General features: G+C 43.7%; 2 protein-coding genes across 6 annotated transcripts in view; one reads left to right on the forward strand and one right to left on the reverse strand.

Annotated features, from left to right (window-relative positions):
- Positions 1-25988, forward strand: part of LOC147030739 (general transcription factor IIH subunit 4-like) — a 76198-nt gene that overhangs the window by 18903 nt on the left and 31307 nt on the right. Inside the window, exon 1 of one of the 5 annotated variants that reach the window (XM_085875104.1) lies at positions 25254-25510. The exons of 1 other annotated variant lie outside the window; for it this stretch is intronic. The gene's annotated coding sequence lies outside the window, so the exon portion shown is untranslated. Of the gene's footprint in view, positions 1-25253; positions 25520-25557; positions 25879-25988 lie in introns of those variants that run through there. 3 more of the 5 variants (XM_085875103.1, XM_085875102.1, XM_085875101.1) reach the window with 3 other exon arrangements.
- Positions 13804-23281, reverse strand: LOC147030740 (putative serine/threonine-protein kinase MARK-A). Its single transcript, XM_085875099.1, has 10 exons — positions 23186-23281; positions 22855-22893; positions 22311-22359; positions 19777-19842; positions 19616-19686; positions 19423-19479; positions 16356-16592; positions 14965-15084; positions 14680-14791; positions 13804-13947 (listed from the first exon to the last, which is right to left on the reverse strand). The coding sequence occupies exons 1-10, from the start codon at positions 23264-23266 to the stop codon at positions 13901-13903; spliced, it is 879 nt and encodes a 292-aa protein (XP_085731225.1). The 5' UTR covers positions 23267-23281; the 3' UTR covers positions 13804-13900.

Raw genomic sequence — 25988 nt, forward strand, 5'->3', positions numbered from 1 at the left:
ATACATCAAGACAGGGTTGACCCGACTCAATTTCTTGGCTTGTTCATTGATCCTAATTTATCAACAAAAGGATATTCCGACAATCGACACAAGTTTCTCTCACCAAATGTTTGTGTTCCATACAAGTTGAAGGGTTTTTCTCAGTACATGTGTTCCCTGTCATATTCTCCCCTTATGTTACCTTATTTAAACTGTGGAATTTTATCTTGGGGGGGGGGGGGTCAATGTATCAATTACCCACAGGGAGAGAATTTTATTGATTCAAAACTGAGCACTCAGAATTGTTACTAACACTGGTTTTCACTCTCATACTGATGTGTTATTTCTCAGAAATAAGGTTTTGAAAGTTGATGATTTTTTTTTCTATTTAAATTTCGGTAATCTCATGTTTCAATTGAATACTGATATGTTACCTCATGCTAAGGAATCTTTATTAACCAGGAACTCCCAAATTCACTCTTATCCAACAGGACAGAGTAATCACCCTCATTTACCTTTCACCACAACTGTTTTCTCACAAAAATCTCTTGTGTTCACAAAACCCAAATTCTGGAATGAACGACTTGGATGCAAGTCATAAACGAGTTCCTCGCATTGGCATCTTGAAAAGCGAATTGTAATATCATCTCTTTGCTCCATACAGACCGTTTAATCGTGTTCATGAATAATTCCACTGATTACTACGACACTTGCTACTTGGTTATTGCTGCTGATGCTCTTTGAATGTGCGTTTCTTTGCATCCATTGGAATGTAATACTTTGGCCTCTTTCACGATTACTTCGGCTCTATTTTCGAGATATTGTTAGGGACGTCGCTTCTGGATAACTCCAAGAGAGTGACATATTCCGAGAAACCACAAACGTCGACTGCAACCCTCAACTCGGGCCGGATCCTCACACCCAAAGTGGGTTTACCGTACCAGTGAATCAAACGTGGCAGATTGGGAATCGTGCCTGCGACTATGCGGTCGTTAGTTTGGATGCGTGAACCAATGCTGCCGTACGTGGGCTACCATTACCATTGGGAACTCAGACCGATGTTGCCCACTGGGAATGCTATTCGGACCAACGCAATGCAGGATTAATCAGGACACATTCAACACTTCAATAATTTATTCCACAGCAAGCAAGGAAATGTAAAGAGCGGAAAATGACGGGAGGAATGATTAAAGGAATGCAGAGGACAAATGCAAAGGAGAGCAAATGGTAGGGGGGGATTGTTACCTCAGAAAATGGTGAGGGAAATCAAACATGACATGAAAAGAGGTTGAACACGTATAAAACACATGTAAAGCACATTAGACACACATATACATTTTTCCCTTACCCTCTACCGATCATACCCGACCCCGGAGCACTTGTACACAATGACTTAACACAGAACGACAATACTGGATCAAGGAGGAAGACGCAGAGAGATTGGGTTGAGGGGGAAATAGTCCGGGAGCCAACCGATCAAAATTAAAAAAAAATTGCCCGGTCTGCTATAAAATTTTTGTTGATTTTCATAAAGAGACACCCTTTGAGTATATGAAAACCAATGTTGGCAATGGTGAAACTCTTGCGCAACAACACAGTCAGCACTTTTGCGAGCCCCCTCTGATAACAAAATGTTGGCAAAAGCGAAGATGTAGGATGGGGGTAGGGGTAATTCATATTGTCCTAAAATCATAACCACTAAACCTATATACACAAATGACCCCTCATATTAAAGAGGAGTTCATTGCTTATATCACAATTGGTGTAGATTTAACCTACCTACAATTGACAAGGTTATATGTCAAACAACAAAAGATTTATGTAACTCAGAAATGCTTGACTATCAATGGGGTCAGGAACAAGAACATACTTTTACATGCCATGGTTTTAAGGAAGATAAAATTAGAAATGGATTAACACAATATTGTGACATTAAACATCCTCTTCAGAGGAAGAGTCACTCTCTGAAACAACTCCACCACATGAACCTCTCTGACCAAGGCATATGCATGTCACTCACAAGGCACAGCAGCCTTTTTGCATGAACATCGTTTCAGACATTTGGATAATTTGCACATGCAAGACACAGTTTTGTCTATGTTTGGCTTGGCTGGCTTAGACATGAGAATTGGGACCAGTTTTCCATTGATAAGGGTTCTGCCAAATGTTGTGGCTGGGGGAAGTGCTCGGTCACTGAGATGTGCACGTCTAGACAGAAGCAATTGATACAATGCTCTTAAAACAAGGAAGTAAAACGCATCTTCTATTGCTGGCAGTGACCTAAGGTCTAATTTTGAAGAGACAAACATATGCTGCCTGAGGGTATCCAAACAGCTGAACCCTTTTTGGCCATGCAGAGCAGTCCAGTATACTCTGGCCTCATCAATGACACATTCTGTTGCTGCCATTTCACTATCTCTTCCAAAATCAACAAGGTGGGGAAGGTTTCCTATCAGTCCCAGAGAAACCTGTGCCACTCTTCTTTTCCCCTTCTGAATGGGTAGCTCACTGTGTCACATCCACACAACACATATGTGCACAGAAGTGTAGCTGCGACATCAAGAGGATTTTCTGGTACTTCTTGCTCAACACTTCTACCAGCTCATGAATAGGTAGGTGTTGATTCTGCCGTTGTATCCAGAGTTCTTGCAATGTGTTCAAGCAGCAGAAGTGATATATACACAGCATAATTATGTCTGTATCTGTTGCATGCACAACAGCTCGATGGTGATCAAGATATTCCACACAATACGCAAGATGAGCAATAATCCTTGTGTCTGCCTCTTCATGTTCTTCACAAGGTAAGTCCAGAACTGAACTTGATGCTGATGTGATGGAAAGAGTGTGACCTTTGTTTTCCATCATACCACCAAGAATGATGGTCACTCCATCCGGAATAGCTTCAGGACTCTCACAAAGGGAAGTGCCAATGAAGTTCTGAAGATTTCCTTTATTTCTTGGATTCTTCATGAGTGAATTCCAGTCTGGAATTTCTAGACTCTTGGATGGTGAGAATTCTCTTGCCTGGTCTGTCTGGTTTCTCCTCTGCTGCTCATCACCCTTCAAAGTATGGCTATCATCAAAATCATACTGATCACCAATGATGTTGACACAGTTGCACATTTCAGGTTTCAACTGCAGGAGCTTGCAAAGATACAGCTGGGGAAGTTCACCAAATGTTTTCGCACCCATTTTTTGGTATTTATTTACAAATGCCATTGTGTCTACCAGATAAACTATGTATAGGTCACTCTGTGGTAATGATGGCAGCTGTAAAACAACATCCTGCTCAGCTTCAGCAATTAGCACTGCCACAAAATCAGACTTGTTGCCTTTGCGCATTACAAACCCCTGTGCTAAGCTTGGATCAACCTCAAACAGGGATGATGGATAGTCTGTCCACTCATGGGAAAATGCAATCTGTCTTGTGACTGGGTCGGCATCTCGATAGAAACACAGCACACGTGTAGTTGCAGTCTCATCTTGATAGATCCTGATTAAACTCTGTTTCCTTGATGGTTTTGATTTCTTCTGTGAGGAGAAAGTTACCAGCTTCAGTGGTTCAATCTTAATAGAGACCACCTCTTCTGCTTTCATAATGGCTTCCATGCCCTTAGCTTGAGCATGGACCAAGTCTTTTGAAGCATCCTTCTCACCAGTTGCTCTATTGAGCAGATCCACTTGGTTGTTACACTGGAATGGGTTTATCATCTGCTGGCATATCACTTTCTTGATCTCCTCAACATGCATATGTTCTTCTGTTGCCTGCTTATGTGTTTCTCCATGATGAGTGGATTCCTGTTGGCCTAGATTAGCCATAGACTTTATGTTCTCTGATACAGCTGTGAGAAATGGTGCTGTCTTCACATATTTATCTCGAGTAGCTGGTGCCTGAGATATGCCTTTGAACAGAGATGTCTTCCCTTCATTGTTGTATGTCTGCTCCAGGGCCATGTCACTCCAAACACCATTGAATTTTCCTTTGGAAGAGTGAACTGTGAAGTACCCAACCTGGATACAGCAAACCTTAACCGAACTGTGTTCAATAGAGTAAGAGGATTTTGGGGGTAGGGGTAACTTTGGTTGACAAAAATGTTAATTTTCTCTTTAAAAATTGATAGAACTCACTCAAATTTGCTGTTTTAATTAGCCATGGATACCATGTTCATATCACATTAAGAGAAATTAGTATTCTAATGCAGCATCTGCCTATGATAAGAAAAGTTCGAAAGGCCATCTTCAAAAAACGTTATTTTTAAGGCATTTTTCACAAAATTATGTACTTTTACGAGGTTTACTTCCACAAAGGCAATTTTTTTTGTCATTTTACAATGCACTGATTGAATTCTTACATTTAGTTCACATTTATTTTTAATGAATGTGATTTTTAAAATTTTTTTAGAAATTTTATTGACAATTGCTGTTTTATCAAATTTTTCAAATCTTCCTCAAACAAAAACGTCGGCCAAAATTTTGCGCAAGAGCTTATGAATTGCCAACATTGGTTTTCATGAACTGCAAACATATATCTAAACATCCTGGGGGTGTAAAATTTTATAGCAGAGGCTGTAAGGTCCAACCCTAAAACAGCCTCGTACACAGGTTGGCTCCCAGACTAAAAGAGAAAGTTGGGGTTGGAAAAAAAAAAGTTTGAGGGACTCTGTCGAGCCTTCACTCCCCCTGAGATCACTCATTTTGGAGCTATCTTGCCCAAGCTCGCACCTCATTTCTACCCTTGCAACTGAGCCCCATTGGTCTGCGGTCCCGAGTCGGAACCTGTCAGGCCAGTGTGATCTTCTGCGGCCTCAGGACAGCTCGTTCCATGTAAATATTGGAAGGCAGCGCTGGAAAATATGGCACTGGGGCGATATGAGTAAAACTATGTGGAAATGAAGACGTGACATGGGAGAGAAACTGGTGTGAGGTTTGAAAATCTGCTCTGGTGGAACAAAACGAAAAGTGGAAAATATCTCTGGGAACAGGCTCTCAAAACTCTGATCTGTCTCGGGCATTTGTGGAGGCGAGAGATTTTGACACCGATCTCGGTTTGTACCCCGCTCCTATAGTCCTGGGGCTGAGGGGGGTCCTGTGTGCAATCATATGTCCCCTACACTAATTTTGACTCTTGATCCTTGTAGGGGACCCCTAGGAGATTGAAAAAAAACTTGGGTAGACATTCCAGATGTGGGACAGAAAGGTGTAATTCAAGATGGCGTCCAAGATGGCCGCTGCGTCATTATTACCAGTATAACTCCATGTGGAATTGTCCTCAAGTGATAAATTTCGTGTCTTTACCTTGGTTTTTGGGGTTAAGGAATCCATTACAATCATTTGCAGGCTTAAAAAAGTATGGGATAACGGTGAAATCCAATATGGCTGCCGCGCCCTTTCATTTTGCCTGTCATGGTTCTGAATTGAGGTAGAGGAATAAATTTGATGTCTTTATATGAGTTTTAGGGGTCAAGCATTTCACTCAAAGCAATAAAGTTGCACAAAAAAACAATGGATCATTGTTAATTTCAGTACATGGGCTCTAATTGATTATCCAACAATTCGTAAAATGATGCAACTGGATAAGATAGAGTGCCTGAGAAGTTGACTGGTGTCTCGTCACATTTCATTCGAAACAGACCAACTAATATTTACCTCTCTTTCTCAGGCATTGAATGAAATGGAAGGGATTCCAATGTAGAGGCGCCGCCCAGAATTTGCTGATGTCGACATCAAGAAGTGTATTATTTGTCAGATTGACACCAAAGAATCAACATGCAGCAACGCAGAGGCTCGGATAAAAGTCCTAGAGGCTGCTAGAATACGTAACGACTTGGTTGCAACGAGGCTAGAGCAAGTCGATCATGAACAGTTTGTCTATCATGTGAACAACAAATGTTATAAATCGTACACCCTCAAAAAGACACTGATTAAACTTGAAGAAGAGCTGTCCAAAGCGGTGGAAGAGCCGGAAGAACCGGAAGGAGTTGAACTGGTCCCAAACCCATCTGTGAGCCGAGCAACCCAAGCCAGAATTGCACCACGAGCTCCTCAATCTACTGATATACCGGATTCTGAAAGGAAACGTACGGTGTGTGCCAATGTAAAGATAAAAGGAGACCGACAGAAATTCAGGATTTGTGAAGATGTACACGCAGAAAAGTTACTAAAGGCTGTGGTATTCTTTCAAGATGAAGTATACTATCGGACAAGTGACCTGCAAGATGTTCACTCCGTCTGCGGATCAGATATATATTGTCACAAAAACTGCATCCGAAATTGTATTATTAAGTTCGACCGTGCGAAAAGTAAATGTGACGCACCATCCAATAGTTTTGCAAAAAATAAATGTTTTGCAAGGTTGTTAGTGAACATTGATTTCGCATTGAAAGGTGGACAAGGTTTCGCCTTAAGCGACCTCCGTAACAATGTTCATGGATTCAGCGATTCCCAGGAAACTTTTTCGAACAGAGACATTCGATTTTTTTCTTGAAAGTCGCTATGGCCAAGACTTGAACATTTCCAGGCCGACAGAAGCAAATAAGTGTGCCATGGTTTTCTTAAACGCCAGTCCTGCAGACATGGCTGACGTCATTCGGTCAAGCAATCCCATCACTCAATGTGCATCAACTATTAGGCATGCTCTTTTGGACTTGAATTTTGATTTGCAAGACAAGTTTTGCGATTCCGTTGATCTGCAGGACTCCTGGGATCATATGAATCGCCCAGATGAGTTACTGACTTTTTTGTGTGTGTTACGAAATTATAATAGAAATGATCTTGAATGCAGCGTGGGTAGCAATAACAACTCTCCATTGAGCGATGATGACGATACCTCTGATTAAGAAACTAGTAGTAACGGCAATGCTCATTCACCAAAACTGAGGAAACTAAAGTCAGTTTTCCAGGTTCTGTACTTCATGGTCCATAATGGTAGACGCAGGACACCACTCCATCTGATATGCGCAGAAAGAATCCACGCAACATGCAAGAGCAAAACACTCGTCACCTCTCTAAACCATTTCGGAATATCACTGAGTTACGATGAAATTCTCCGGTATCAGACTGATTTGGCAGACGAAGTTTGCACAAATGGAACTGATTATGTGCCTTTGCCAAGCCATCTTAATCCAGAGAAATTCACCACTGCCACATTTGATAATTTTGATCACGAGGAGGCGACGCTATCGGGTCTGGGTGGTACTCATGACACTGTTTCAGTTTTATAACAGGACAAATCAGATGGTGGTCAAAGGAAGCCACGAATTTTGGAAACTGGTGTAGTTCATGGTCCAAAATCATTTCAGAAGACACTAAAATGTCAAGAGCTGAAGGACCCCTTCAAACCAACAAAGAAGGGAGAGATACCCAGTGACTATTTAGTAAGTAACTCGACATTAAGTGAAGGATGTGGTACGGAAGGAAAAGATCTTGCTTGGTCACCAGTCCGGATGAATTTGTCAAATATAGAAGAAGGTTTAATCAAACAGGACTGCGATGAACAACAAATGCCATGCTGGAGTGCCTTCAACTCAGTTGTCACTGATGAGAAACTTCCTGAAAGGATCGTTGGCTTCTTGCCAATTCTACCACACCCGGTCACAGAATACAACATCGTGTATACCGCTCTTAAAAATTTTCAGAACGTCTTGGGACAGCTAAGTCAGAACCACTTGGCTATAGCGTGCGATGAAGGTGTCTACAGAATCACACGAGAGATTATGTTGTGGCGCCAAGAAGAATTCATGGACTTGAGTCATTGCCTAGGATCGTTTCGTTTACTTAAGATTTACCTTGGTTGCATTGGAAAGTATCTTCGTGGTTGTGGTGCTGAGAGGAAATGGATCGAAAATGAAATATTTGGTCCAAATATGACCCAGGCTGTCTTGGGAGGTTCACATTATGTTCGATCTCTAGAAGGCATGACTCTCCTTTCAGAGGCTATGGAGAGACTCCAATGGAGTGCATTCTTTGTGAAGCATGGCGTAGAGAAATATGTGGAGCCGCTCAAGTTGCTTTGAGATATGAAGCAAGAGGTGTCTGCAAAGAACAAGTCGAGAAGTAAGGAGCTCCTTAATTCTTTCCTTGGACTATCGGGAGACCTGTTTGAGGATTTGAGGAGTTTAAAAGGGAAAGGAAGGCAGAAAGCAAAACATTCTTCCACTGGGTTAGGTTTATTGAAATGGTTCGGTTTGCACATGACCTTGTGAGGGCTGACAGAGAAGGCAACTCTCATCTGCTCCTGCAATCAGTTGAAGCAGTATTGCCATATTTCGCGGTCTTTGACTCGATCAACTATCTGCGGTGGTGTTCTCTCTACCTGGAGGACATGAAAAAAACTACCAGAGAATGCATCAGTTGTCCATGACAATTTCATGGCTGGGCGTTTTGTTGTGAAACGTTCTTCCATCCCATTCTCTGCTGTTGCTGCCGACATGTGTCTGGAACAGACAATCAACCGCTCATCTAAGACAAATGGGGGAATCATTGGCAATAGAAACGGAAAGAATTCGTAACAAGATGGAACATCATTCACCATGAATTGATGGCGGTAAATCAAACCTTTCGTGAAGTCACAGGTGTACAGTTGAACAATACAGAACTTCCTGTCAATTATTCATTCAGTCGTTGGTAAACACAAGAAAATGAATGCAAAGTAGACAATATGATCGCATACATCCTGAATTATGAAAATCCATTCGAGGTGAAGCAAACAACTGAACTGAAACTTCATAACTTTATCACCAGAGCTATCATGCCAGATGAGATTCAAGATAGTCCATTGTCTGTTCAAGAAACCGGTCTGAATTTATACAACCCGTTCAGAAAGGAGCGCCTGGTGGAGAAGACAAAACGACTGGGTGACACAATCAACAGGAACAATGTTAAGACATTCGCAAGTGCTGAGGGAAAGAAAGCATCAGCCCCAAAAAGGAAACAGAAGCAGGACAAGGAGTTAGGTGTTGCGCAGAAGCAACTGGACATTGTCAGGGTCCGTGGGTATGATGCCCAAGAGGTTTTCACGTATGATCTGGTCATAACTAGTTACTTATTTAGTGATGAGGATGGACTCATGAAAAAACCGACAAAACATGAGCTTGTGAAAGAACTTGAATCAAATATTACAGCAGGTGACAACATCGCTCCTACGCATTGGACGGATATGCCAACCGGAGACATTGTCGATGTTATGGCTTATGTGCGAAAGCTGAAAACTTCCTCCATGAATACCTTCGGAGAATTGTGCAAGCAATTGCTGAGCATGATCCTTGGGGTTTGCAAAAATGCTTCCCGCATTGACTTTATCTTCGATTTGTGCATGGAAGGATCAGAGAAAGAAAGTGAACGATGAAGACGAACTCAGAAACCCCCAGTCTTGTACAGTAACATCACACGAGAAAGCAAGTTACCAAGAGATATGGATAGTCTCTGGTCATCTGCAGCAAACAAAGCCAAACTAGAACAGCTCATGAAAGTATGGCTGATTGGCCACTTTACTGCAGAATCCGTAGATGTTCACATTGTAGTGAGTCGGATAGTGGGAGACGAAACCTCAACACAAACCCAGTCGATCAGGAATGGGATAGGAAGCCAACACCCAGAACTGGACTCGGACCATGAAGAGGCTGATATCCGTATCATCCCACATGCTCTTCATGCCGTCAGAAGTAATTGCACACGGATGGTAATTCTCTCGAGCGATACTGATGTGTTCGTAGTTGCAATGTATTTCTATCATATTTTCGCAGCAAATGGACTCCGTGAACTTTGGCTCAGAGGGGGACTTGGAGACAGGACAACATTTATCCCTCTACATGTAATGGCTGACAAGGTTGGAAGACCAATGTGTGAAGTCCTTCCCGCGATGCATGCACTAACTGGCTGTGACATTACTAGCAAATTTGGCACGAAAGCTGCTGGTGTCAAGGCAGAACCTGTTCTGTACCTAAAGGACTTTGGAAGGGCACAGACAAATGTGCAGGCCTGTGTGCACAATGTCGAGAAATACCTGGTCCAAGTGTTAAAAGGAGGAAATCATGGCATTGAAACGATGGATTGTTTACGTTACAACATGTACCATCACAGAAAGTCGATGACAATTATTGACCTTCCCCCAACCAGCTATGCTACGGAAGGTCATATTCATAGGGCATTCTATATGACCAATGTGCAAGTCAAATGTTTCGGAGATTTTTCGCTAAACCCTCAAGACTATGGGTTTATGATGGAAAACGAATGTCTCGTACCAATGAAATACCATCGTAATTTGCCTGAAGAAGTAGCTTTAAAATGTAACTGTGTGAAATGTGCCACTCACTTCTATCCTTGCAGACAAAGAAAAGTTCGATGCTGCATATTCTGTTAATGCCAGGCAAACAATCAGAGCAGCCAATGCAAAAACCCTAACGGGGTTATTCCACCTAAGTAGGTGCGGTTTGTGCAAATTATAAGCAACGTAATAGTCGGAGGTTTGATGCCCACTGTATACCAAACTGATCGAGTTATTTAAACAGTTTTGGATTCATGAATAATGTGTACTGCATTGTGCATGGTAAATAATGGTGCTCAGGATTTATTCGTATAAATTAAAATGTCACTAAAGTCTCATTCAATGCAAAACACGTTTCTTATTTCTTCTACGTATAGTCCTGAGGGAGGTCCTGTGTGCAATCATTTGTCCCCTAATTTCGACTCTTGATCCTTGTCGGGGACCTGTGTCCTGGTCAATTAGAGCCCCTGTACTGAAATTAACAATTATCCATCGTTGCTTCTGCAAATTGATTGGTCTGAGTGAAATGCTTGACCTCTAAAACTTATATTGAGACACAACTTATTCTTTGAGCTCAATTCTGAACCATTACAGGTGAGATGAAAGGGCGCGGCGGCCATATTGGTGGCCATTTTGGATTTCACCGTTATCCCGTACTTTTTTTTAACCCTGCAAATGATTTTAATGGATTCCTTGACCCCAAAAACCTCGGTAAAGACATGAAATTTATCACTCGAGGACAATTCCACATGGAGTTATGCTGGTTATAATGACGCAGCGGCCATCTTGAATTACACCTTTCTGACCCACATCTGGAATGTCAACCCAAGTTTTTTTTCAATCTCCAAGGGGTCCCCGACAAGGATCAAGAGTCAAAATTAGGGGACATATGATTGCACACAGGACCCCCCTCAGCCCCAGGACTATCAGACAGCTCGTTCCATGTAAATATTGGCAGGCTTTGATGTTTGGAAGGCAGCGCTGGAAAATACGGCACTTGGGCGATCTGAGTAAAATTATGTGGAAATGAAGACGTGACATGGGAGAGAAATTGGTGTGAGGTTTCAAAAATCTGCTCTGGTGGAATAAAACGAAAAGTGGAAAATATCTCTGGGAACAGGCTCTCAAAACTCTGATCTGTCTCGGGCATTTGTGGAGGCGAGAGATTTTGCTACCGATCTGGGTTTGTACCCCGCCCCTACCCCTCAGTGGCTGTTTTCCATTGGCCTTGCGGTGTTGCATTGATGTCTCGCGAAGGGGCGGGTGCATGAAGGGGTCGAAACAATCTCTACCTAAGCGACTTCTGTCTCTACTTACGCCGGGCATCGCCATTATTCTGCGACCATGTGAGCAAATGAGTGAAAGGGTTTGTGAGCAGGCGAGCAATGAACGTGACTGGTGAGTAATGGAAGGGAATGGTGTTAAATGAAAGGGATAGAAAGATAGACATAGAGAGGTAGATCGAAAGAGGGAAAAGGAACAGACACTTATGCTGCTTACACACACACACAATGCATATTGATCACAATGATACGATTTTGTTTCCTCGAAACAGAATAATAAATAAATAACTAATATCTATGTGTGTGTGCTTCCTTTCCCTCGGGGGGGGGGGGGGGTGCACGAAGTCCAACCTCGGCCCACATCCGTCCTACGACCCCCACTGCTCCATTCAGCCTCTTCCGAGGCTGTTCAAGCCTCCTCCATTCCTCTTTTTCTCCCGCTCTTTCTTCCCCCTTATTTTACACAACTCCCCCTCCTCTCACCCTGTTTTTGTTTACAATCGCATTCCTATGCTGAAAAAAAAGAAAAACTAATGCGTTGCGAAACTCTGGCTTGCAATTCTACCTGAAACATCACTTACACTTCACATTCGGATTCTGTACATTTGTTGAGAAAAAGTTGAGTTGACCAGGTGGGCACTCTTCTGCTCATTTGAAGTGCAGAGTTATTTTTAGTGGCTCCCCACAGTCTGACATCAACACCTGCCGGTAACTTGACAGCACTCCTCAGTTTGAAGGGTTCAAATACTTACACTGGGACCACATGGCCACTCAACATGACGTGAGTCCTTCGACCCATGTGGCCCACATTTGAATAACAGGCACGGTAATATTCACTTCACGTCAATGGCAACATATTGGTGAGACCACGTGGCCACTCAACGTGGAAGTCTTCTTGGTCCATGTGGCCCACTTGAATGAACAAAAGGAATGATGGTCTTCGCTTTGCGGTGAATTGCAACATATTGGTGGTGGGACCACCTGGCTGCAGAATGTGGGATTCTTCTTGGTCCACGTGGCCCACTTCCATGAACAAAAAGCATGGGTCGTCTTGCAGCAATGGTGAGTCTTCGACGTCCTTGTATTGGCCTTTTTATTGCAGAAGGCCCGGAAACTGTGAAGTTGGCTCGATGTCCTTGTATTGGCCTTTTTATTGCAGAAGGCCCGGAAACTGTGAACTTGGCTCGATGTCCTTGTATTGGCCTTTTTATTGCAGAAGGCCCGGAAACTGTGAACTTGGCTCGATGTCCTTGTATTGGCCTTTTTATTGCAGAAGGCCCAGAAACTGTGAACTTGGCTCGATGTCCTTGTATTGGCCTTTTTATTGCAGAATGCCTGGAAACTGTGAACTTGGCTCGATGTCCTTGTATTGGCCTTTTTATTGCAGAAGGCCTGGAAACTGTGAAGTTGGCTCGATGTCCTTGTATTGGCCTTTTTATTGCAGAAGGCCCAGAAACTGTGAAGTTGGCTCGATGTCCTTGTATTGGCCTTTTTATTGCAGAATGCCTGGAAACTGTGAACTTGGCTCGATGTCCTTGTATTGGCCTTTTTATTGCAGAAGGCCCGGAAACTGTGAACTTGGCTCAATGTCCTTGTATTGGCCTTTTTATTGCAGAAGGCCTGGAAACTGTGAACTTGGCTCGATGTCCTTGTATTGGCCTTTTTATTGCAGAAGGCCCAGAAACTGTGAACTTGGCTCGATGTCCTTGTATTGGCCTTTTTATTGCAGAAGGCCCAGAAACTGTGAACTTGGCTCGATGTCCTTGTCTTGGCCTTTTATTGCAGAAGGCCCGGAAACTGTGAACTTGGCTCGATGTCCTTGGATTGGCCTTTTTATTGCAGAAGGCCCGGAAACTGTGAACTTGGCTCGATGTCCTTGTATTGGCCTTTTTATTGCAGAAGGCCCGGAAACTGTGAACTTGGCTCGATGTCCTTGGATTGGCCTTTTTATTGCAGAAGGCCCGGAAACTGTGAACTTGGCTCGATGTCCTTGTATTGGCCTTTTTATTGCAGAAGGCCCAGAAACTGTGAACTTGGCTCGATGTCCTTGTATTGGCCTTTTTATTGCAGAAGGCCCGGAAACTGTGAACTTGGCTCTCAATGGAAGGGGGGAGGTGGGCGAGAAATTCAGACATGCATGGTGTCAAGGAGGAACATTCATGACCGTAATATTTCAACAATTGCTTTTACTTTTCAACATTCTCACGAAGATGGTTTTCAGTCACTAATTTTACCCACCGTTGCAAGTGTCGGCATTTTTCCATAATGATGGTCCGAGCTCTCTCTTTTTGCTCCTGTTCAACTTTTAACAAATGGCAAAGCCGTCAACTGCAGCTTGATGGAGTACTGCTCTCGTGTCTGGGCTAGTACCCCTGCCTCACTCCTTGCTGAGGACGCCAAGTCTTTCCACATCATTGGAATGTCCTACAATGAAACCGAGTCGAAAAACCATCCATCCGGTGGGACGAATGTGTGACACGAAGGGCATCCGACAAAAACAGGTCCAAGAAATATAAATCAAGGCAGCAATCCACACACAAACACCAATTGGATCAAACACCAAACACCAAATCATGGTCAGTATCAATTGAGGATGTTTAACACTCAAGTTGAACAGGAAGTCACAGTTACTTCAGTCATGATGTTGGTAAATGAGAAACCCTGAAAGAATGCAGGTGAAAAACGAAAAATAAGGAAGGCAGTGGTGATCAAGTACAAGTTTCGGGCGAGTTCTTGGTTCCCACGGGATGGCCCAATTGCTTCAGATTTGGCATCCCATAATTGCCCAAACTTGCACTCCCCCACAGTTCACGCCATTGTTGACAGGGAAAGCAGATGCCAAAGCAAAAGGAAAGTCGGCCTTACAACTCCATCGCAGACAAAATGAAATGCACAGGCTTCATCCTGGCCCATCATTAGTCAGCCCAATCCAACTGCTGATGTTTTGAGACTGAGGTGACTCGAAAATTTCTCCCATCATCGTAAGGGGAATGATGCACACCACGTGGCCAAGCCCAGGCCAAATTATTGTTGATCCATGAATAATGAGCAGAATAAATAATGCAATTGGATTGGAAAACAGGAACTGGCTCATGAGGTTCACGAGAATCAGTAGATGTTAAACAGCAGAACCACAGTCCAGCAGAGAACCAGTACCTTTAGATGTGCACAGACGTTTGACTGGTCTTGCATCCGTGCTCTCGGAGTCACGGGAACGTTTCTTCACACCAGGTGTCCTCTTGTTTATCCATGGATGCACGAGGATCTCCTTCAAGGTAAAACAATTCAGTCCATCCAGAATCTTGAGTAATTACCATCACACGCCATCTCATTTGGCCAAGAACCACTCAGTCCCACTATAGTGAACTTTCACAGTCCTGCTCGAACTTTTGGTAAATCAAATAAAATATCCAAAGTAGAAGCTGCCCCGTTATCACACACCTTCATTGAGATCCTCTTTGTTGGATCGACACAGAGCATGGATTTTAAGAGCTCAGCGCACTGGGACCCAGCAGAAGAGGGAGGTTTGTAGTGAAACGGCCGATTCTTGCATCCGACGTCCTGTAAAGAGACAGATCTGTAAAATTCACTGATTCATTCACCAAAGCAGGTGCACACAACACGTTCACCAAGCAGGTGCATACAACATTTTCACCAAGCAGGCGTACACAACACTTTCATCTCAAAGTGAACTCAAAGGATACGTTCTGTGTTTTTCAATCCAAACTTTATATCAAGAGTTTTTATTACATCGTCTCAGGATGATGGGGTCTCACAGGGTGGCCGAGAGGTTTGCCCACTTGCCTTGAAACCGTTTCGCCTGGCTTTGAATCCAAACCCACGGAACCAAATATAAACTGTCACCCTGGTGTTTCACAAGCACAGTGATTCATCAATGTGTGTACCCTCCCTCGGGTGGACGGAAACCGGGTGTCCTGTCTGCCGACATTAGTTGGTGAACGTTAAACACCTCACGGTGTCCTTCGTGAAGAGTAGGCGAGCTGTCACCGGCACCATGAAGGTATAACAAATTCGTGCCCGAACTCTGTCTGGCAAGGCAATGGCAAACCACCCAATTTTACCCAAGCCAAAAAACTGCTTCGCCATCACTGATACTGTAACAGGGTTTGGCACATCCAAATCTGAATCTGAAGGCTCATGGAGAAGCAGTCACACATATTCTGTGCGTGCTTGCAGACACAAACATGAGACAACATTGGACTTGACTACAGTCCAAAGCACAACGGGTCCCAGCGACGCCATCTTGTGACCTCACTTTTCTCTCCGCAGACAGAAGGGGCAATAAGGGATAAATACGATCCCCCACCTCCCATCACTACCAACACATCGGGTCTGTCGCAGCTTTATCCTTCAAGTGTTGATCGTAAGGCAAAGAAGCAACAAGTCTGAGGTTTTCATCTTCGGTATGACTGGGCCATTGTTGGAATCGAACCAACGACCTCTTGGACAATCCAACCACAATGATTTGAGCCTATTCACTCCAAAATTCATATTGTTGATGGAAATTGTAATTATTTTAATCATTTTTACATTCTCACTTTGCCAAGGATGGGAAAAACCAAGCAGTGAACAAAATGTACAACCCGACTGTCTGACGATGGCAATGATGTGATCCCGTGAAATGATTGTTTCTGAAAACAAGAAACGTTTTTCTTCTTTCAACCTTGTTCATGATTTCTCTGGTCTGTGTTGATGTGAAATCTGATGAAGATACTCATATCTATGAAAGAACACTGCATCGACATTCACATCGATCATGAACACTAAGATCGTCACGAAGGTTCGGTCGATTGTAAGGAGGAAACACTCACCTTGATCGTCTCCCACGAGTATGGGAAATATCGGTCTATCAACAAGTGCAGGACAACCCCAAGAGCCCACACGTCGACCGCAGGACCATTGTAGCCCTCGGGGCAGTGCAGCTCTGGGGCCATGTAGCCAGGTGTTCCCCTTATCCCAAACACGACTGCTCCAGGTTCAAACACACATGAAAGGCCAAAGTCGGCGACCTTAAGGACTCCGAGGTCGTTGTACAAGATGTTTGCGAGCTGTTGGATGGATGGAAGAGTAAAATGGAAGCGTGGAAGATAAGTTATCATTTTCACCAGGTAATGTTACGTGTGCTTTACACAACTCATGTCCCTATTCCGATGAAAAGGACGATCTTCATTTACTTGAAACAACATGAAATGTATTTAACAAAACATGGATCATCACCGTAACAGCAAACAGCCACACCACGTGATCAATGAACCTTTTCAGCATCTCATCAGCTGAGCCATTTCGAAATAGTTGAAGTACATTGAGTGGGACAAATACAAGGATGAACGTTTCAACAAAATATCTACTTATTGTACGTACGAGAATTAACATTTTACAATCACATCAATAAAATACCTCATGAGATCGTGAGGTGATACGGCATCAGAGAGAAAATGATGGACATGATGAAAGCACGGATCACAATTCCATGTCGTGTGTGGAAACTGAAAATGGACCGATCGACCTTTTTGATATATCCACAGGAGTTACACAAGGCTGTATTCTATCACCCTTCCTGTTCTGATTGTCACGGACTTGATCATGAAAAGTTCACTGTGTAAACAATCATGGGGTACTTGTTGGTGGAACAACACTCCCTCAACAGATCGAGATTTGCAGTTTCCCCTCAACTCCAGATCTGTCAGCTGACTTGCAATCATCAGCAAGGTCATTGAATCCATCACCACATTTGATGTGAAATCATTTCTTTTCTCGAACAACATCATCTCATATCACCAATCTGGATTCAGACCAGGTCACTCCACCTTGGACATGTTGCCACCTTGATGCAGTATAAACTCTTGGAGTATGTCTTTCAATCCAGACAAATCTCACACTCTCACTCTCGATCTCTCTCCGAAAGGATCGTCTGACAAACCGCCCCAGCTATTTTCTTCCCAATCCACTTGGGGAAGTTCATTCATTCAAACTGCTGGGTCTCCCTGTCAGCCACGATCTCTCTTGGGCAAAACTCATTTGAAAGTTGGCTGGGCATCCTCCGTCGTGCAAAGTCTGAACTTGGCACACCTGAACTCCTATCAAACTACAAGGCCTTCATCCACAGGTTGAGGCAGTACTGCTCTCCTCTTTGGGCTGCTTCCACAGCTTCACATCTTGTTGAGCTTGACGCCGTGGAAACCAAGGCCTTCAAGATCATTGCAATCTCCCGTGATGAAGCTGAGTCTATGTGCCTGTCACTTTGTCGTCGCAGACAGTTCGCTGGTCTATTTGTCTTACACCACCTCCTTTCTGGTCTTGCACCCTCTGCTTTGTCCCCTTCCCCTCTCCACAACGCTCCCCCCCCCCCCCATGTTTCTGCTGGGCACACGCGGTCCACCATTGATCCCCATCTGGTGAAACTCCCAGAATGCAGGATCACTGCTCAGTTCCACTCATTCGTTCCTCTTTCTTCCCACTTGTGGAACCAACTGCCACATTCTCTTAAATCTCATAATTCCCTCCACGTCTTCAAACAGCCGTTCAACACCATCTCAGATCATCCCCCATCGAAAACCGTGATCTTTTCTACCCTTGCTAACACTCACACTGCACCACACTCCACCCCACCCTAATCCTTCCTCCTCCAAATTCCCGATTTCCCTCCTCAGAGTTTCCTTCTGGTATCCATCTTGTCCAACACATGCATCCTCTTCTCCACCTCATTTCTCCCCACATCCATTGCTTGTCCATCCAATCTGCCTCGATACTGGCCTTCAACTCTGCTGTTGGTGTCCCACCCCCCTTCTCAACTGTTGATTTTGTCCTGTTGTGTCCTGATCCATTCAACGTTCTTGTAACAGCTTTTTCATGAGCCTCGACTTTGTAAAATGCAAACAACCAACCAAATGTGAACCACAGCCAGTAACAGCTGAAACTGATAATCTCAATTTATTGGCACTCAACACCGGGATAAACATGAGTGATGGTAAGATCAAGATCACGTGTTTTGGGTCATGGGCAAATTCTCCAAAAATAAAAGTTGGAGAAAAGACCCTGAAAAATGTGAAATGATTTCCATATTTGGCATTGTGATTTGGGGTGAGGAGGGAAACAAGGTACACATTGGAAAAGCATGTTCACCTTTCGGGAATCTGAACAAGATCTGGATCAATCACATAATCTCTCTGACACGAAAGAGAAGACAAGCTGATATATTGGTAGTTGGCCTCCTTTCTAAAATCGCCCAAATGAGGTGAGAACTCACTGGGTTCCTGCATTTAATACGTTAACATCACCTTCAATCTCGAAACAACATCCCGACAAATACACCCTTCATTCTTATTCGTGTTTCCCATTTCTGCTTCACACTGCTTGTTGCTCCAGCCCTCAATCAACAACCAATTTGTGATCTTTCCGAAACAAGTGAAAGTATCTTCACCAACTGATGTTGCCTGAATTCACCTGTAACATGTGTAAGTCTGTTCACCTTCTGTTGTTACCTGAATTCACCCGCACCATGTGGAGGGGTCTTCACGCAATGATGTAACCTGAACTCACCTGTAACATGTGGAAATATCTTCACCCCCTGACATCATCTGATTTCAATGCTGCACGAGGTTTCACCGATCCTTGTTACACTAACTATGAGCTTGACTAGTGAATTGCTATCAATGTGTACCAAGGTCAACAAGGTCTCTGAGGGTGCTCAGTCTCCTTGTTATGTTCATCTTCATTCAAATCAGTTCAAATGAGACAATTCCAGAAAAAACTTTCCTTCATTTCCAACACATTTTCTTGTTTCCCCAAAGAAAAACCTCTCCCTTCTGTGATAGTGTTTCACTGATGTCCCGCGATGACAACATCATCATGAGGTTTTTATGTTCAGATTTGTTTTACCTTGATGTCCCCGTGCATGATGTTGTTGCTATGGATGTAACTGAGTGCAGACGCCGCCTGGAAGGAAAGCACTGAATTAACGGGTCGTTATGCAAATTGGAGTTTCCAACAAATGTTGTTCATTTGAAAAATCCTGATTTTAAACCACACGTTGAACATCATGAAGAATGACGTCAGTACAGGCTCAGCTCACCTGGAAAATGATGGGACGTATCTTCTCCTCTGTCATTGGTGCATGATGTTGCCGATAATCCAACAGACTACCTGTGTAGATAAGTTGCCATGAGTGAGTGAAATGATCAGATTTGATCACAGGTACACACCTTCGGAACAGAAGATTGATTAAAAACATACCACCATGTGCGAGTTCCAGGACCATGAACATCATCTCCTCGGTCTTGTTAATGTCATAAACTTGAACTGCATGGGGATGACAGAGTGCAGGAGAAAGAATCATCAGAACTAAAATGCAGAAATAAAAACAAATCCTCATTATGATAACTACATCTGTTGAGTGAAGAAGAGGTTCAAATGTGACACGGTGAGGCCTTTGACTGGCTTTCCGTCACATGACTGATGTAGTTTAACTGTGGAGAGCTACCCACGTCTACTCAGCACGAAGTTCCACATATAGGGTGATCTGAATATTCCTCGTGCTGGGAACGTAGTTTGTGTACATTCAATGGATGATCTCAGGGGTCCATAGATCCGGGACACCATCCATGATCATGAGTGTGAAGTATGAAGTAGTTGGGGTTAGTCATTATTACTGGGAGTGTGATGTAGTTGGGGTAAGTCGTAATTACTGGGAGTGTGATGTAGTCGGGGTAAGTTGTTATTCCTGGGAGTGTGATGTAGTCGGGGTAAGTTGTTATTCCTGGGAGTATGATGTAGTCTGGGTAAGTTGTTATTCCTGGGAGTGTGATGTAGTTGGGGTAAGTTGTTATTCCTGGGAGTGTGATGTAGTCGGGGTAAGTTGTTATTCCTGGGAGTGTGATGTAGTCGGGGTAAGTTGTTATTACTGGGAGTGTGATGTAGTCGGGGTAAGTTGTTATTCCTGGGAGTGTGATGTAGTCGGGGTAAGTTGTTATTACTCTGAGTGTGATGGAGTTGGGGTAAGTTGTTATTCCTGGGAGTGTGAAGTCGTCTGGGTAAGTTGTTATCACTGGGAGTGTGAAGTCGTCTCGGTAAGTTGTTATTACTGGGAGTGTGATGTAGTTGGGGTAAGTTGTTATTCCTGGGAGTGTGAAGTCGTCTGGGTGAGTTGTTATTACTGGGAGTGTGATGTAGTTGGGGTAAGTTGTTATTACTGGGAGTGTGATGTAGTTGGGGTAAGTTGTTATTCCTGGGAGTGTGAAGTCGTTGGGGTAAGTTGTTATTCCTGGGAGTGTGAAGTCGTCTGGGTAAGTTGTTATTACTGGGAGTGTGATGGAGTTGGTGTAAGTCGTTATTCCCAGGAGTCTGAAGTCGTTGGGTAACTCTTTATTCCATCTCGTATCTGACTGATCGATTTTCTGAAGCAAACATTATCTTCCATTCATTATATCGGGAAATAAAAGGCACAATCTCATGTTTCCCCATCTTTGTTTCACCATTAAATGAATACAATTAATTTTTTATCTACAGAGTCAAGGCTCATGGAAGAGCGAGAACACTGAACAGATCAGGAGACAACAGAACAAAAGGAACGAGAGAGACAGACACACTTATAGTGGGGTTGAAAAACAAAATAGGGGGAGATTGGGACAAGCAATGGGTGTGGGGAGGACGCATGGGGTGGACAGGATGGAACCAGAAACATACTCTCAGTTTGGAAAAAAACTGTAAATTTGGAAGGAGGTGGAGGGGGGGGCATTAAATGGGGTCGAAATTGTCATGTTTTTGGATGAGGGAGGGGGGCTTATCTGAAATGGTGATAACAGCTGTCTTGAAGAGTTGGAGGGAAGAATAAGATTGGGGAGAATGTGGTGTTTGGTTGCACAGGTGGAAGAAAGAGGAACGAATGAGTGGAGATGAGCAGTGATCCTGGATTTTGGAAGTTTCACAAGAAGGGGATTGATGGTGGACCTTGCCTGCCCAGCAGAGACCTTGGGTGGAGGGGTAAAGGCTGGGGAAGCACGGAAAGAGCAGAGGTTGCAAGATCAGACCAGAAAAGATCGGCCGTAGAGATAGAGAAACCACCTCCCTGTCTGCGACAGGAAAGTGATCGGCCCACAAAGAAGATTCCAATGATCCTGAAGGTCTTGGTTTCCATGGCGTTGACCTGAGTGAGGTGTGAGGTTGGGGAGCCAACCCAAAGGAGAGAGTATGTGCTCCATCAAGCTGCGGATGAAAGTCTTGTCGTTTAATAGGAGTTCAGGTGTACCAAGGAAGGTGTACTAACCCTCACAGCCTTGTATGACGCAGGATGCCCAGTCAGTGGCTGGCCTTGGAGACCAACTTTGGAATGTGGTTTGCCGAAGAAGAAAGATTGTGAGACCGAGGAGTTTGAATGATTGAACTTCCTGAAGAGGATTATTGTTGAGAAGGTCGATGTGAGGGTTCACCAGACGGTCCTTTCGGAAGTTCAGTGGATGCACCGTGCTGAAAATTCCGCACGTTGAAAGACCATTTGGCCCATTGTATCCCTGCTGTATCCGTGTCCTAACATGTCACCGATAGGTATTGTGAATGAAAGAGTTAACCCCATGCAGGTAATCTGACCATGCCACGAGCACAAGATGGCCTACTTTTTGGAAAGATTTCCAGGGTCCTCAACCCATCCATATTCAAATGAAGGAAAACAAACCTTTTCAGTGAATAACAGTAATAATACAAACAAAGCATCTTGATTTTACATCATCACGATGAAAGAACAATTTATCATTTAAAATGAAATGCTCACTTACTGATGTTTGGATGATGCAAGGAAGAAATGATGGAGGCTTCTTTTGAAAACTGCAACGAGAGAGAGAGAGAGAGTGAAGTAGAGAGAGAGAGAGAGAGAGAGAGTGAAGTAGAGAGAGAGAAAGAGATGGAGGAAACAGAGGGAGAGGGGGGGAGAGAGAGAGAGTAAGAGTATGAGTAAGAGTAAGAGTAAGAGTAAGAGTAAGAGTAAAGTGACGACATGTGGGGTACAATGTATGAGTTCAGGTAGTCCCCAAAACCGAGATTTTAACCTCATAAATACATTTCAGGACTGAATACTCTCTTGAGACAAAGTTTCATGATATTCCATATTCTCAGGAATATTCCTTATTGAAGTTAAAATGTTTTTATTTTTGTGATGTTGAGGGTAAAGATGACGTTTTAATTGGTCCCAGTAACACCTGTTTACTTTGTGAATCTGTTTACTTTCGACCAACAGGTGGAAATCATGAACGAACGTTTCAGGTCAAGTCACATTTCGCTGTGATTTGCACTCTAACCCCAAATGTCATGAAATAAACTCACTTTCTCAAAGTCGTTCTTCAAGGAAATTTTAATTGCCACCTGGAAGAGATACAGACAGGTAAAAGTTGATCATAAACTTGTGATGCAGTTCCAGGTGCACAAGTGTGAGTCAGACCATTTACATCAATTTACATCTCACAAGCATCGTGCTCACCTTCACAAAACATGCAGACCAATATGGTAACATACTTATCAAAGGTAGAAGGGGAACATCCAATCACATCATCAGGCTCCATCAGCAAAAGGTAAAGTTCAGATTTCAGGGAAAAAGAGATGATTTTCCATCCATCCATCCATTGGGACCATACTCTGTGCAGAGCGTTGGTGCTACCTCAGCAGTCTCCTTGGCTGTTGGGCATAATCCTGGATGGGTGGCCACTCCGACACAGGATACCAGCAAGCTGGCACTCATTTTGCCGACCTCACAAGGATGACAGGCAGAATCAACCCCACCTATTATTAATTCAACAGCCAAGTGGGGTTTGAACTCAGGATGCTTCAGATCCCAAGTTCACCACGTGAACCATTAAGCCAACACCAAGCATACACAAGTGTATAAATGCACGAAGAGGATAAGCAAGGTAATTGAGGTGAATTTTACCACATTTACACTCATTTACATGAACTTCGCATGTTGGAGGAAACTTTAAGGGAGCGAATTGAGATTTAATGAATTAATTTACAGATGGAGGTACAGGTCGAGGAAAACCTTTTCATGTTCACCTTTATGAACCCTGACCACAACCCTGAAAGCACGACACCTTTCCGTACCTCATCACCACACAAGGTGTTCCTCGTTTTGTAAACTGCTCCCTGACCTCCTTCACCGAGCTTTCTGATGACGTCATACTTCTCGATCTGAACAACAATACAAATTGAGAAAACGTCATGTTTCATTCGAAGATCAGAGAAAGAATACATCAAGATCTTCAAACAAGATGTTTCTCAGTATCGTTATTTCACCTTACCAATCGAGTGACTTCATCACAAACCTCACAATGAAAATTTACAAATAAAAGGTGAGGATCTGCTCACATCTCGGAACTCAACTGCAGGGGACATGATATTGATCGGTGGAACAAAGTGGGTTTTTAACTTCAACCAACACGTCCCTTCTCCATGACAAAAAAATAGGACCGCTTGGCCCGAAGCTCACCTGCATAAGGAGCAACAGGCACTCAAACCCCCCACAGACCCCCCTCAGACCCTGATTATTTTAATGTTGTGAACAATAATTGGTACATCACGGGTGATGAAGGTTGTGGTCAGTTTCATCGAAATTGTGTGGGTCGTTTCGGAGAAACCCCCCACCCCTCGAAGACCCCATTAACAAGCCACACGTTTCATCAAAATCCAATGTTTGGTTCAAGCGATAGTGACCGAAGTGTTTACGAATTGACGAACTCAATGACACTCACTCACGCACTCACAGACACTGATGAATCGCATATGCTCACCGGTCGAAAGTGCAGGTGATCTTTAAAAGAGATAACACTTAACATCTCGCTTACCTGGAGAGGGATATCCGGAGGCAAGGAAGATGAGGAACTGTGTTCCAAACTCTGTTCTGGAGACTGAGGAGATGAAGAATTTCTCTCCCACCTCGACTCCACATGTGATTGAGAGGGGGGATTGTTGGACCACCTCAATTCCACCCATGATGGAGATGGGGAATTGTCAGCCAACATCGCATACAGACGTGATAGTGATGAGGGATTGTTAGACCACCTCAATTCCTCCCGTGATGGAAATGGGGGATTGTTGGACCACCTCAATTCCTTCTGTGATGGAGATGGGGGATTGTTGGACCACCTCAATTCCTCCCGTGATGGAGATGGGGGATTGTGGGACCACCTCAATTCTTCCCGTGATGGAAATGGGGGATTGTTGGACCACCTCAATTCCTCCTGTGATGGAGATGGGGAATTGTCAGCCAACATAGAATACAGACGTGATAGAGATGAGGGATTGTTAGACCACCTCAGTTCCTCCCGTGATGGAGACGGGGGATTGTTGGAGCACCTCAATTCCTCCCGTGATGGAGATGAGGGATTGTTGGACCACCTCAATTCCTTCCGGGATGGAGATGGGGGATTGTTGGACCACCTCAATTCCTCCTGGGATGGAGATGGGGGATTGTTGGACCACCTCAATTCCACCCATGATGGAGATGGGGAATTGTCAGCCAACATTGCATTCAGACTTGATAGAGATGAGGGATTGTTAGACCACCTCAATTCCTCCCGAGATGGAGATGGGGGATTGTTGGACGCCCTTGATTCCACCCGAGATGGAGATGAGGAATTGTAAGACAACCTCACACATGGAGGTGATGGAGATGCGGCATTGTTGGACCACCTCAATTCCACCCGTGATGGAGATGGGGGTTTGTTGTCAAAGCTCAACTGATGTTTATGTCCAAAATTAGAATCCATTGCTCTTAAAAGACACTTTATATCAGCAAAAGGCGAAAGAACAAAATCTGATCGATCGCTGTAAATCACCAAACTGAAACGACGTGAAAAGGTTCGTTTTGTTTTTGAAAATAACGGTTGGCCGGTTGATCACGTGGTTCGACTTGACCAATCAGGTGGCTTGGCGAGTTGCCACAGAAAAACGTTTGAAACATGATTCGATTGGAAGAACGTCAAACGAAGTTAGTGAGGTTTGTGTTGAGATTAAATATACAACAAGCAAATGGTAAAAGTTATGTAACCCGACGGTGTCAATGTATGTTTATTCTGTGATTAGCAACGTCTTGGAAATTTCGGAAGTGTTCGCGCATGCGCACTAACAAGATGACCTCGTGACGGAATGACGTGTTGTCGGACTCTCCAGATCACGTGACCAATCCCGCCGATCAGTTCGCGCATTTCAGTCATCGAGACGCGACACAAGACGACATTTTGAAGATTTAACCTTCATTAATTGTGAAGTTATAAACAAGTTGTGAAGTGAAGTTGGATATTTGGGGTAAAGACGAAGCTTTCCAAATTTACAGATGACATAAAGCTTGGAGGTGAGGTGGGTCTCAGAGGGGATGGTGATGAGATACAGGAAAGTATTGATACTTGTTTAGATTGTCACATGTAATTTAACCTGAGCGAGTGTGAGGTGTTGGGGATGGGAAAGAA

The sequence above is a fragment of the Eptatretus burgeri genome, chromosome 3 (assembly GCF_056783735.1).
Source record: "Eptatretus burgeri isolate ZD-2024b chromosome 3, Ebu_testis_v1, whole genome shotgun sequence".
Lineage (NCBI taxonomy): Eukaryota > Metazoa > Chordata > Myxini > Myxiniformes > Myxinidae > Eptatretus > Eptatretus burgeri.